At 50.8% G+C, this 13,674-nt stretch overlaps 1 protein-coding gene across 4 annotated transcripts in view; it reads right to left on the reverse strand.

Annotated features, from left to right (window-relative positions):
- Positions 1-1,775: 1,775 nt before the first annotated feature.
- Positions 1,776-13,674, reverse strand: part of ASH1L (ASH1 like histone lysine methyltransferase) — a 142,498-nt gene continuing 130,599 nt past the window's right edge. For all 4 annotated transcript variants that reach the window (XM_074318857.1, XM_074318858.1, XM_074318859.1 and 1 more), the window contains 11 exons: positions 12,891-12,945; positions 12,675-12,807; positions 11,584-11,832; positions 10,698-10,784; positions 9,729-9,819; positions 9,163-9,301; positions 8,874-9,046; positions 7,496-7,662; positions 5,588-5,628; positions 4,472-4,773; positions 1,776-4,170 (listed from right to left, as the gene is read on the reverse strand). In XM_074318857.1, the coding sequence (XP_074174958.1) occupies positions 4,079-4,170; positions 4,472-4,773; positions 5,588-5,628; positions 7,496-7,662; positions 8,874-9,046; positions 9,163-9,301; positions 9,729-9,819; positions 10,698-10,784; positions 11,584-11,832; positions 12,675-12,807; positions 12,891-12,945 (1,529 nt within the window). In that variant the 3' untranslated portion in view covers positions 1,776-4,078. The remainder of the gene's footprint in view (positions 4,171-4,471; positions 4,774-5,587; positions 5,629-7,495; positions 7,663-8,873; positions 9,047-9,162; positions 9,302-9,728; positions 9,820-10,697; positions 10,785-11,583; positions 11,833-12,674; positions 12,808-12,890; positions 12,946-13,674) is intronic.

A 13,674-nucleotide genomic window follows, 5' to 3' on the forward strand; every position in this document is an offset into this window, starting at 1 on the left:
CAATCACCCAGGCCCGAAGCTGTGGTTACAATCAGGCAACTGGACGGCTGGGGAAGCTGAGAGCCGAGGTGACACGGGGGATCCCTGGTCTTTTCCCTGGCCTCTGGAACGTGGTTGGAGAGGGCAGTGGCTGGTGACAGGAGAGGGAAACAGGCTTAGGCAAAGCTTTCTAAGTACCCAGGAGCAGGCTTGGTGAGACGCAAATGACTCACACGTTGGCATTTTCTCACTGCTTGGACCCCGTTCCTGGCCAGTTCGCATCTTTCACCTGCTCCTTGCGCTCCTTTGCGTCTTGTGCTTGGCTGCCCTTGGTTTGCATCTCAGTTGTTTTCCGGGGTGACGCTTCTCCACTGGGCTCTGACAGCACCTGGAGTCCTAGGTAGTCTTAGCGGTTGGACTGCTCCAGCTTGGGACGCTTCTTTAACTGCAATTACTACTGCAAAAGAAGTTGCATTTTATAAAGTCCGAAGGTATGACAGACAGTACATAGGGAAGACTTCCATACTTGGGGACCAGTGTTGATCTGGGGGGCCTGTGATATCTCCAGTTGCAGAAATTTCACACTGACAGCTTTTATTTTCCATGATTCTACCTGCCCTCTCCATTTTCTGACTCCTGTGCCCAGTACTTGGTTTTAGAGTGGGTCTTCCTACTCCACGAGTCCTGAGCTCAGTGCTGTCAGAGCATCAGGGAGGCCTGGTGACACCTGCCGTCAGCGCCTGGTGGCCTGAGGGCTGGGCAGCAGGTAAGAGCACAGTGGGACCTCCTTGCAGAGCGTCAGGAAACAGACCAAACATTGATCCAAAATTCAATTTAGTATTCTATTACTATCATATATTATCTAGAACAGAACAGCTGTAGTAGGTCCTGAAGTTTAAAAAAATTCCAGGGAAAAACCAAATGAAGAAACATTAACGTCTAAGGGACTGTCCTGCAGTCGCGAGACTGTTGTCAGCTGGGGGACCTCAGGAGTGCGGATGGCACCCCTGCAGCCGGCCATCCTGGTGCTTCCGTGCAGCTGTTTTGCAGCTGAACTCGAGCCTACGCGTGGGACCCACAGCAGGCAGCACTCTGTAGGGCTCTAGGCTTTGGGCAGGAGTGGACTGACCCTCCCGCTGGCAGGACCACGCTGTGGTGACTCCTGCCACTTTGCTGTCTGCAGATGAACATGACAATTCTGAACTTCTCCAACACCAGTGACGAGGCGAGCTGGGCAAGCTGCCTAACTAACCCCCCTGAGCGTGTTTCTACTCCCACAAAACGGGAGTAACTACAGAGGGCTAGTAGGAGGATTAACTCACGAGCTGCATGGTCTTGGGCAAGCGGCCTCACCTCTCCGTTGCTTCAGTTTCCTCGTCTATAAAACTGGGTTTTGGTACCGACCTAAAAGGGCTGCTCTGAAGATTGAGCAGATAAATGAACACACGTCAACTGCTTACGATGGACAGTAAGATGGTAGGCTAAAAAATGTGGCTGGAAGTGATTCCTGTCACCCTCAGAGGTTGTTAATGAGCATTACATGATGCTGAGTGTGTGTGCAAGGGACAGAGATGGACACAGCGTTATGCCGACTGCGAGTGGGCCCAGACTGGAAAGGTCCCAGTACTGAGGAAACGGCTTCATCCGGCGGGAACCAGCGGCGAGGGTGCCCGTGTCGGGCCCACGAGGCTGATGATATGGTTTTAAAAAGATCTCTTTGGAAACAGGATGGAGAAGATACTGGAAGATAAATGGAGGCTAGGAAAGAGGAAAAAAATAGCAAGCTCACCACTCTGTAGTTAGGAAAAGTTTTTTCCATTTAATACTAGACTTTCAAGGATTGAGATGCAAGCTTTTTATGCAATTACATCCAATGTTAAAATTGGTAATACATAATTTACAAAGATTAACATCAAAACAATCATCTATTTAGATATGCTTTTGTAAAAAGGAAATATATTAGCAGCATTTATATTTTCCGCAATCACACAGCCTACAGACATGCAGACTAACTGTAACTATTTGCAGTGATGTAGTGCTTTGCCCCGCATTTCAAACACCAAAACCCACCTGGCAGCTAGGGGGTTCTTTTTATTTCGTTATTATAAAATAACCGAAAAATAAAAAAAGGCATTAATTTCTACACCAGTAAGAAAAAACAAGTTTTTGCACTTACCTAACATTTGATTGTCTAAAAAACATTTCAGTTTTTAGTCTTTCAACAAAAGAAAGATAAAATGACAGAGCGTAGTGTCTTTTGCTTCTGTTTTCGCATTTTACAAAGTTTTTTTTCTTTTTTCTTTTTTTGTCTTTTTTAAAACTTTAGTGTTTAACACTATTAAAGGAAATATTGAATTTTAAACTCTTTCTTGTCACTTTCCTGCTTTTGACTAAAAGGAGACCCCCAAAGTGCCCCTATCCCCACCTCCCTCCCACCTGGCTCCCTGAAATGAAAACCAAAAGAAACCACTCAAATGGGCTTGGACATGCGCTTTCCCAGCTCCACACGTGAGCATCTGATACCCAGGCCTCTCAGTAACGTACAGTGCTTCTCTACAGTAAGAAAATACTCCAAACTATTTTCTTAATTCTCTTTTTTCTTTAATAAAATATTTATTCTGCTTTTTCTCTGCTCAAGGGGACCTCTGGCATCCCCGGTCTTTTTTTTTTTTTTTTTTTTTCCCTCAAGATTGACACAGAAAGGAGAAAAAGAAAAAGATTCAATGGAATGGAAGGTGGTCAATGTTTCTACCTAAACAAGTCAGAGCGTCGTCATCATAAGGGAAAATGTACAATCAGGACAGCATTGGTCCGGTATTAGAAAAAAGTAATGGGGACCTGTTTACTACTGTATTGCTTACTAATCACGCAGCAGATATATATATATACATATATATATGTACATACATATATATATATACACACACAACTTGGCACATTTAAAAACCATCTTTTCTCTTATAAGAACATCTAAAACGTATATGCATATGTATGTCTGAGAGGACAACAAAGCAAAGCTTTTTAAATTTTATTTTTAAAGAGACAGTATTGTCTGGTAACTTCTGGTCAAGAGAATGGGAAGGAAGGAAACACCCTGATCTCTCTCCTGATGATGAAGCCAACAGGAGGGTGAGGAGAGATGGAACTGGGGTGAGGGGAACACTGTCTCTTTTAAGAGATGGACACTGAAAACTGTACAATTAAAATAAGAGTAGTGTTTTCAACTGATAATCTACACTCACAACAAATACTCTGATAGGTGAATACTGTTCAACAGTTCATGTAGTGACTTTTGTTTGGCGGGGGTTAGAGTTCATTTTTATGTAGCTTTTAAAATGCGTTTCTTTTGGAATGAATCTCCATTCGCACAGCACAGCAGACACACAAACCACAGCGCGTAAACCGCACATGTGCTGGCGGGGGCCTGGCCTTCACGCTAGAAAGAACACGCTGGGCAGGTTCTGAAGGTTCACACTGAGACAGTCCCGGAAGCACGGGTCCTGCTGACTGGGGGGCCCCTGCCCCCCCCTCACTGGGGCAGAGGCGGGGCAGGCAGCACACCCATGGGCTTGAGGTGGCTACTCCTGTTTGACTTTGAGCTGGCTGAGCAAGGACAGAGGGACCTCCTGGTCGGGGATCTGGGCAGAGGCCCAGCTACTGTTTCTGTCCTCGGTGTCCGGGAGCTCTTGGAGCCCACCGAGAACAGATGCGGGAGGGGCGGGCGGCCTGGGTCTATCCCTGTGGACTGAGTTACACCTGGGTATAGGAAGCAGTGCCTTTGGGATCAGGGGTGACAGGGAGGGGCAGGTGCTGGGGGAGCCAAAAGGTTTTGGTCCCCTAACGTGCTCTCCCTCGTCCCTGCATTGTTAACCCTCAGGGTAAAGAGCTGGAGAGGAAAACAAGTTCAGCCGACCGGGTTAGACAGACCCTCCTCTTCCTCTCCACTAGCTCAGAGGTTTACTAAGTACCTAATGTCAACGACATGGCCCCATGCCCCTGCTGGACGGACCTGCCCGCCCCTGTCTGCACGCAGAGAACAGGAGGCAGGACCACCAGCTCCTCTGGATCCCAGACGCTTGAGGTGCTCGCTCCTTGCGGTTCACTTCCGAAAGCTGTTTTCTGGGATAAACAGAGTGCGCCTTCGCAGTTTCCTGCCGGATCCCTCCTCCAGCAAGTAGGTCACGTCGATTGCTGAAAACAGAACCAAGGAGGCGCATCAAACAGCACCCGCCCACTCCGTTTCAGATGTGAGTGAGCTCTGAGGAGAGCCCAGGAGTTCAACGGCTCCTTTTCGGGCCTCAAAGCCCAGCTCTCACACGCTGTCCTCTAGGGAAGGGACCCTCTCGCCACCCCAGTTTCATGCCCGTGAAAGAATTCTATCTTTCTTAGGAGACTTTCCATTCTGGGCAAGGAGTCAGAAGTGGTTCTTTTTCATTCCCTCTTCCCTAACTTCCCATTTCTCTCAAACCCTAGATGTTAGCCTGATTCTTACCATTTTTTCCAGGGATTTTGTCAAGGAGACCGAGCAAGATCTGGTTGAGTCGTTCCCGCTGGTTTTGCCGCCGTTCCTCGGGGGTACAGGCTGCCTGGGGTTCTTGACTACTCTCGTCTGGCTTTTTCTCGGCCTCGCGGCCATCGGCACCGGCCCCGTCCTGCTCGGGCTCCTCCAGGCTGGGCATCTCTGCGGCAGCCTGCTCCTGGCTGGCCAGGACCTCTTCGATCAAGGGCAGGGCGTCATCCTCCTGGCCCAGGTCCTTTAGGGGTGGCTTTGAGCGCTCGGACTTCCAGGATGATCTGCCAGAAGGATACACGATTTCAGAGTAAGGCCGAGCAGGGCACTTGGGCACGGAAGGGGGTGAAGGGGAGAGACCTCAGATGGCTTGAGACCCGGGGTTCGCTGCCAGAGCCTTGGGTCAAAGGTAAGAAACTTGGCTCTGGTCTTCACTTCATTATCTTTTGAGCAAATCACTGCCTTTCTCTGAAATTTAATTTCTATTTGTAAAATTCCATTTTTCTCCTTTCTTTCAGGAATCCAACAAGTTGACAAAACATAACCGAGTGGGTGAAACTGCTCAGCTAGTTCTGACGGCTTCGTGAGTACAGAGAAACATGGCACAGCCTGCGGATACCCATGGACCAACTACAGTAAGAACGTAAATGGAGTTTTTACTTTTCCTGAATCTCTCGTCACGCCTGTTATCCAGTATTTTTCCCGCATGTAAGCTATCAATGAAGAAAAGCCTTCAGTGTTTTCTCCAAAAATACCCCTTTTATGTACAACACACACCCAAATAGAAATGAAGAGCCCAAGTGCTCAGCTGACACTGCATTTCTAGCTACGTCTGCTCCTTGACGAAGGGCCCAGGAGCTGACACAGCCTGGGGTAAAGGGAAAGCTGGCAGAAATCTAAGAGAGAGACCTTTCTGGGTCTGCCGAGCATCTGTTCCAAACCCTTTTCTATCTCTAATCCTTGCTAACCTCCCTCCCTGCCCTTTCTGGTGGCTACAGTGGGCTACTCTGTCAGGGACCCCCAATCCTGGGGTTGGGCCCAGCGGGTCGGTGGTGGTGCTGGCTCCATTCAGGGCTCCTCACACCCCACAGGACTCACCGCCCTCCGTTCCTCTTGTAGTTGTCTGGGACGTAGTGAGGCTGCGGAGAAGAGAAGAAGAGGTAAGTGTCCTGCGGGGCTGACAAAGCTGGAGCAGGGGACCTGGGCCCCCCAGGCTAAGGGGGGCGGGTGGTCAAGGAGGAGGAGAGCAGGGCTGAGCCCTGACAAGTGGGTGACTGTCAAGTCAGGAGTTCAGCACTTCTAGTAACCTGCAGGCCACGGCGCTGCTTTGAATGTGTAAGCCTGAAGTGACAGTGACACTGGCTCATAACTCTTCTTGCCCCACCCCAGTGCTGAAGGACTCATAGTTGGGGTCTCAAAGCTAATCAGGGAGCAGCTGACTGAGCAAGAAGACCAGAGGAGTCTAGTTGACAGGCAGGGCTGGCTGCTGGGCAGAAAGAATCTAGTTTAGAAAAATCCGAAAATAATTGGAAAACTAGGGACACAAAGGTTTGGTTTCTGGTCGGACTATTTCTAAGCCTTCCAGGATGACAGCTACGACAGGCCCACTAAAAGAAGCCTCAAGGATGCAGAAGCCAGTCCTGGCTTCCATTACAGCAAACGGATGGGCCGCGAAAAGCTTTATGGAAAGGCACAAAACAACAGGAGAAGTACGTTCACAACAAGTTGAGAAAAGCACACACAGGAAAAAGGCTGATAATGAAACGTTAACAGAGGTTATTTCCCGGGTAGTGGGGTAATACAGCCATGTGCCGCTTAATGGTGGGAAATGTGTCACTGGGAGCTTTGGTCACCGTGCGAACATAGAGGCCCTCACACACACCCAGGTGGCGTAACCTGCTGCACACCCAGGCCATGCCTGCGGTGTGGCCTATTGCTCCCGGGCTACAAGCCTGTACAGCAGGTCACTGTACTAATACTGTAGGCAAGCGGAACACAATGGTGAGTAGTTGTGTGTCTAAGCGTAGAAAAGCTACAGTAAAGCTACGTTATAAAATAGAACGGCACACCTGGACAGGGCACTCCCCACGGACGGAACCTGCAGGACCGGAAGCTGCTCTGGGGGTCAGTGAGGGAGTAGGGAGCGGGTGTGACGGCCTGGGCCGACTGTAACTACTGCAGACTGTACCCACACAGTACACAGGCTACACTACATTTACAAAACAACACGTGATGTGTGAGGCTGCTGCTGGCGTGACACAGCACGCTGTTTCTGCAAACTTGCTTTCTATAAGTAGAAAGAGTACAGTCTAAAATGATTAAAAAGTATAGTGTAGTAAACACATAAACCAGTGACACTTGTTCATTACCAAGTAGTACGTGCTGTACATGACTGTGTGTGCTGTACTTTATACAACAGGCAGCGCGTAGGTCTGTCTGCACAGCGTCACCAGGCACGTGTCAGGACGGGTACACGGTCACTGGGCGACAGGAAGTTTCCAGCTGCAGGACAGTCTTATGGGAGCACCGTTGTTATGTGCTGCATGACTGTACACAAGCTTTCTTAATGCTTCTGTACCCTTCAAATGGTATATGATGATGTCTTACATTTTAAATCCAGGAACGAAAAGAAAAAGCAGTGAACTATTCTCACCAAAGGTTTTTCAAGGTTCTTGCTAGCATTGTACTTGCTTTTTAAAATTATGGTGTGAAAACCAAAACCAAACACTGTAGTATGGGGCTCCAGGGCAAAGACTATAGAGGTGAGAGAGAAAAAAGAGGCAAGTGCAGCTGGGAAATCCAAGATTTCCTGAGACACAGCCACGCCAGGCCACGCAGATGAGTGTGTTGATGCTGTGCCAACACCCCCAGCAGAGACGGACGTTTGCACAGTTTGGGACGGAAGCAGGAGGAGGGAGCAGGGGGCCACCTGCGGGGTCCTGCTCTCGCTCCGAGCAGGACCTACAACGTCCTGGTCCTGCCACGCGGTCAGCACGAAGGACGTACCGAGAAATCTCTCCTGGGCGCCAGCCTCTTGGGGAAATGATCGAAGGCGTAGGGCTTAGTGCACACGGGGTAGCGGCTCCGATGCATCTTGTAGAACAGGTGGGCCGACTTGTCGAGCCGGTAATCGCAGATGTACACGTCCTGCTCCTTCACTCCCTTGGGTCTCCCTATGGGTCCAAACACTGTTAAATCACCGCGTATTTCCCCGAGCTGCACAGCGGCTAGCACACCCCACTGGGAGAGCAGCGAGACCCTGGAGCCATTACTAAGCATGGAGGCTGCAGAGGAAGGAAGGTTCTCAGACACAAGTGTCGAGAAAGGACAAGGGCAACTTGGAGTCAAAGCGCAGACCACAGGATGAGAAGAAGCCAGAAACATAGGTTACGTGAGCACGGCGGAGTCTGAAGGAAACCAGAGCAGATTCTGGGCAAGTTATAGGAAAGGAAGGCAGGGTGGCCGGGTGGCTCAGTTGGTTAGAGCGCGAGCTCTCAACAACAAGGTTGCCGGGTCAGTTCCCACATGGGATGATGGGCTGCGCCCCCTACAACTAAGACTGAAAACGGCGACTGGACTTGGAGCTGAGCTGCTCCCTCCACAACTAGATGGAAGGACAATGACTTGACTTGGAGCTGATGGGCCCTGGAGAAATGCACTGTTCCCCAACATTCCCCAACGAAAAGAAAAAAGGCAGCATAACTAAGGAAAGCACATGTGGAAATGCACGCTCTCTAACTGGGGGAATGGAGCTACAAGCAGTCAGGGTCCAAATAGCCTACACTCTCCCCTGGACTCTGCTGTGACACCGGGAGAGCTGGCACTGACCTCTGCGACAGCTACACGCACTGAGCCCTCTCCCTGTGAGCCATCAATCGGGCTAAGCGTTGTCACAGACCTCATTTCAGCTTTACAACATGCTCTCAAGTATCTTAACAACTTCATTTTTGCGTATTGTTTGCTAATGCTTTAACAAACCTCAAAACCTGCCCCCCAAAAAATAAGTAAAAATAAAAATAAAAAACCCCATAAAAAATTCTAAAATAGATACCAATCCCTACGTTCAGCAGGTTAAGGAACCTGCCTGCCCAGGGCACAGAGGTGGAGCTGGGGGATGAAGTGAGATGGGCTCAGTCCGCAGCCCCTGCTCTTAACCACGAAAACTGACGCACACAGTTGACGACGGCCCTAGGATTCTGGCCTGGCTGGCTGGAGGAGCATTACCTTCCCACAAATACTAAGAGAGTGCCAAGTACACAGTATTAAGAAGCGAGGACACACACAGGACAGCACTCAGAAGCTCCAGCTGGCCCCGGACAATCTGGTACCAGATGGTAAGCGTGGAGAGGGCGCAGTGATCAGGGGACGGGCGCAGGTCCCGTACCTTTACAGTATGTGTACAGGTCCAGGACACAGCACGTCCCCACCACGGCCTCCAGGGGAATGATCTCATACAGCGGCACCCGAAACAGTTCATTGTGATAGAACCGACGGGACGGAGAGTGGTGGGTTTCATGGGGACGGAAATAATGGTGGCCAAAGGCAAACCGTTCCTCTCTAAAAAAAGCAAAAGAGAAGGGAGAGGTTTAGTTGATTAGCGAGACCCTAGTGAACACTCAGCTCTGTGCAGGGAGGGGCCCAGCTGGAAGGAAGGGCTAGACCTCAACACATACTTTTCATTCTTCCAAAGCTTCTCGATGCGGAAGATGTCCAGTTTCTCTCTGTTAATGTGAGACAGCAGCCGGTAGGACTGACGGACCGGGTGGCCATCAGGCGTGCGCCGACTGTCCCTCATCAGGTACACGCAGTCACCTGGGTGGGCACAGAACACAGGACGAGGTTCAAACGATTCCTGTGTCAACTGTTAGGTATCCACTGTCTGGCCCAAGGTTGACGGAGAAGGGACTGAAAATGCACCACCATCAAGACAGAGTGACAAGCAGCCGTCTAATGGTGGCGCTCACACCTCCGGACTATGAGAAGGACACGTGGGAGGTCTTCCACCTCCGGGGTCCTGAGTGTCCTGCCCAGCCTTACAATTAGCTTTATAACCCCCCGGTCTCTCCCAGCTTCATTTGGTGGAGGGGAATGTGGGGACCCTGAGGACTGAAGGACAGAAAACCCTTTATTCCATTGCTACTAACGTCCCATGGCGACGGAACTGCGACGCAGACAGCAGGTCCTCCCTGCTATCAGAAAGGTCAGCTCTGACAAGCAGGGCGAGCACCTGCGAACGCACCTTGACGAAGCAGCAGGTCATCTCGGAGCAAACAGATGAAGTAGACACAGCCGGGTTGGGCGTAGTGGGGTCGAGGGGTCATGGGTACCTCCTGGCAAGAGCAGGAAAAAAGCCAATGGGTAAGGGCTGGGACTGTTACCCCAGTCTGCTGACCTCTCCTCAAGAGGACGAGGACCAGCACCTAGAATTCCCAGCCAACTCACTGTTCAGCCGCCCCGTATACCACAGGTACAAAAACGGATGAAAGCAAGTGGAGATGCTCAACTTGGAAAAGTGAGGTACAGGACGAAACTGACAGGCGAAGTCTCCCAAACTACATGCTACAAAGCATTAACTGTGCGGTTGCTCTGTGCCATCTAGAGGGCATTTCAAAAGGGGTCGGGCGGAACTCTGTCACAACGATGGTGGGGGTGGGGGGCCTCCTAGCATATAAACAGCCGGAGCCCCGGGGAAGACAAACATTCCACAAAGAGCTGGCCACGCAGTGACAGCAGCAGCCCGTTAAACACCTTTATAGAGGTGACTTGCCCAAAGCCACTCGGAGAAACAGCAGAGCCAACACAAAACCCGCTTCATAATGCGGCCAGTTACCCAGCCCGCCAGCCGGCTCTCCGGGAAGTGGGCCTCGGAACAGCCTCTGCTGGCTCGGAGTCGAGTGCTCTTCCACTTACACGCCGCTTAACGTTAAGTGTATTCAGAGCACTCAAGTTCTGGGCTTTACAAGCTACTTCTTTTATGAGTCGTTGCTAGTGTTTATAAAAACCACAATTTATATAGTACCATTCCTTCCGCTAAGTTCTAAGTATGTTATTTTCCGTTCGCTCACTGAGAAAAGGGCAGAATTATCACCCTCAATGGAAAGTGTAAGAAACCGGCCCAGAGGGGGGGGGATTTGCCAGAGGAAACTCGGCGCCCCAGGACAGGTAAGTCCCCTCCATTCAAAGCAGGGCGCTGGCAGAGGCTGCTCACCCTGTCCACGGGCCTCGGGTCGCACTGCTCACACAGGTAATGCTCCACGTCTGCGTGCACCCCCATACAGTCACAGTGCTGCCAGACCTGCAGGAAAAGGTGCGGGGGTGGCTTAGACTCACCATAGAAGTGCTGGGGGCGGAGAATAAAGAGTTAACAACAGGAGACGGTCAAACAGGAGCAAACTAAGGGATAAGTGGGTGAGGGAAAATGAGGGATAAATGATAACATGGGAAGGAAGAACAAGGACTTGTCTGACCACAAGTATGCAGATTGGTTCCCACTGTACAGATCTAGGCAACGAGGTCGGAGACAGAGAACGGGAGACTGATTCAATAGCACCGCAGTATTGCTCACTAAACAATACACATCAGTGATGGGCTATTGTGAAAGGCTTCGCACTGACGAAGCGTTCTCTTCCCCTCATCTAATTATTTCCTGCCAGCAGCCCTGTGTGTTGCTCATGGCTCCACTGGCCACATAAGGTGACAAGCTCAGAAAGAGCAAACGGGGATGGATGCCGGGGCTCAGCCCAGGCCTGGAGCCCTTTGTCACGAGCTCTCAGTGCACGTGCAGTGGGACGCTCTTTCTCAAGGAAAAGCACCACCCTAAATGCCAACATCCTGGGCCGGGTCCCGTGAGACGTGCAGTGCAAAGCGGGCAGAAAGAACGGGAGGCAGGAAAAGGAGGGACAGAAAGAACAAAAGAGAAGAAAATAAAAAGGGGGACAGACGACAGGGGGAAGCACCGGTGAGGTGACACCTCACAGAAACCAGGCAAAGTCCACGCTGACCGAGGCTGCCACGCCCACCCGGGGCCAGCCGCGTCGCTGAGCCGGGCGCCATGCTCGCCAGGACCGGCTCCGGCTTCCCGCCCTGACGCTCACCATGCACTTGTCACACTGGATCATGAGGCCCTCGTCCTTGTAGAGGCCGCAGACGCAGCGGATGACGTCGTCGTCCTTCTCGTGCCCGCTCTCCTTCTCAGACACCGAGGTCTCGCTGCTGTCGGCCTCACTCGCTGTCTCTCCCACAATCTCGTCGATCTGGGCTGAGGCCTCATGTCGGGCGTTGTAATAGGCCTTCCGCAGGCGGCAAACGTCTCTCCCAGTCGGGGACTTCCGCCCGTAGTACTTCTGCAGAAAGCGGGACAGAGAAGCTGTTTGCGCTTCTCACGGTGGCTGGAAGCACACCTACGCGGTGACGCCATTCTCTTCACCCTCCCGTGTGGGTGAGAAGCTTTTCAGTGCCATCAAACCCCGTGAGTGCCAGGCAGCTGGAAACAGCCGCAAGTGAGCTAAAACGCACAGGCGTCAGGGCCTGCCTGCACGGTCCCTTTCCCATGCGCTCTCCTGCTGGCAGGCAGCGCCTTCCGCAGGCCCTCTGAGCACTTGGTAAATACACAGACATCGTGGGGGAGAAGCGCTCCGTCACCCTTGTCCTGACACATCCGGGACAGAGCCACGGGTTTTAAAGACATGTGGAAGCTGGATCTCAGGGGAAAGCGGGTTACGCTACAGACGGCTCGCATCCTTCTCTCGCACGCGTTTTCTTCCTTCACTCCTTGTCTTCAGCCTCAGTTCTCCCTGCATCTAGTTCCCTCTCAGGCCCTCAAACCCCTCTCCCAGGGGCTTCAAAGTCGCTGATGATTCCCTCTCTTCTACGCACCATACACTAGTCCGTCCTCTCCTTCTCTCATGAGTTTCACTTACTCTACAACCTATTCGCCTAACACTCAATTCCATTCTTAAGACAGATTTACAACTACTTGCCTGTACCTACGTCTGTGTGTTTCACATGTACTTATTATCTTGAGCAATGTAACCCTTGCCCTAAGGGTACTCAAAAACAACTGCTGCCTTTCTTAACCAGAAATACGAAGGTTGACAGAATAGAGTGAAAATCCTGAACGTCCTGGGACGGTTCCCTTCCGATCCCACTCCGTAAGCCGAGCCTGAAGCCCGTGAGCAGTACCTACCTCTGCGTTCCGGAAGACCTTGAGCATGTCAGCATCGAAAGCCTCCACAGTCTTATAATAGCCGATGAGGATCTGCTTCTCGATGGTCGAAAGATCCAAGGGATCAGAGATCTTCTCATAGTAGTCAGCATTCCTGGAACACAGAGCCAGGTGTCAGTCTGCTACCCCCAGTCCTTTTCTAAAATTCCAAGAATTGCGCCACACGTGCGGACTTACTTTTTCTTTGGGGGGAGGTTCAAAAGCGGTGCTGCCAGTGCCTGTCGGGAAGAATCTGCAAAAGAATGCCAGGCTTAGTGGAAGGGCTGTAACACACCAGGCAGGCAAGTATTAACTCTGAAACTGAAAAAGGAGAACCCCTAAAATTAAGTTAGAAAAAAAAAAAATCGAAGTTTTCTTTGGCAGCCTGACTATAAAAAATGCAAGGACTTTTCAGAAATGTGGGTCAAGACAGGGACCGGAAGGTACTTTCAGGATTAGTGAAGCATAAGAGACACAGTACATACACTTGATACACAGCACGTGAGCTGGGTGATGAGGAAACTTTCTGTGAAGAAAGAGTGAGACATGGGAAATTACGAGGGTAGCTGGGCTGCTCTGGGCGGATTCCAGCTCCACTAATCTCACTACAGCGAAGACCATCTCATCCAAAAACTGTTTTCTAGTTCTCATTATTTCTCTGTTGGTTTGGATTCAATTAAATTCCAGATAATGAATAATATGTACTGTAAATATTTTCTAGAACAGTTAATTTGTATCACCAAAACAGCACTCACGCTGTGGGGCTACTTCACCTGCTACCTTACATCCCTTCTAGTAACTTCCTAGAGAGAGAAAGCCTTCGGTTCCATGCCCAGAACGCAGGGACAGGCACACAGACCGATTGCTGCCTAACACTTGTCAGATGGGGTGGCTGAGAACGCAGCGTGATCTTCTGGGAAGGTAAAGGGTACACGTAGGTGCCACAGAACTTGACATTTCAGGACAGCTTGGTCCCCCCTTT

Source organism: Rhinolophus sinicus, linkage group LG14 (assembly GCF_036562045.2).
Source record: "Rhinolophus sinicus isolate RSC01 linkage group LG14, ASM3656204v1, whole genome shotgun sequence".
Taxonomy (NCBI): Eukaryota; Metazoa; Chordata; class Mammalia; order Chiroptera; family Rhinolophidae; genus Rhinolophus; species Rhinolophus sinicus.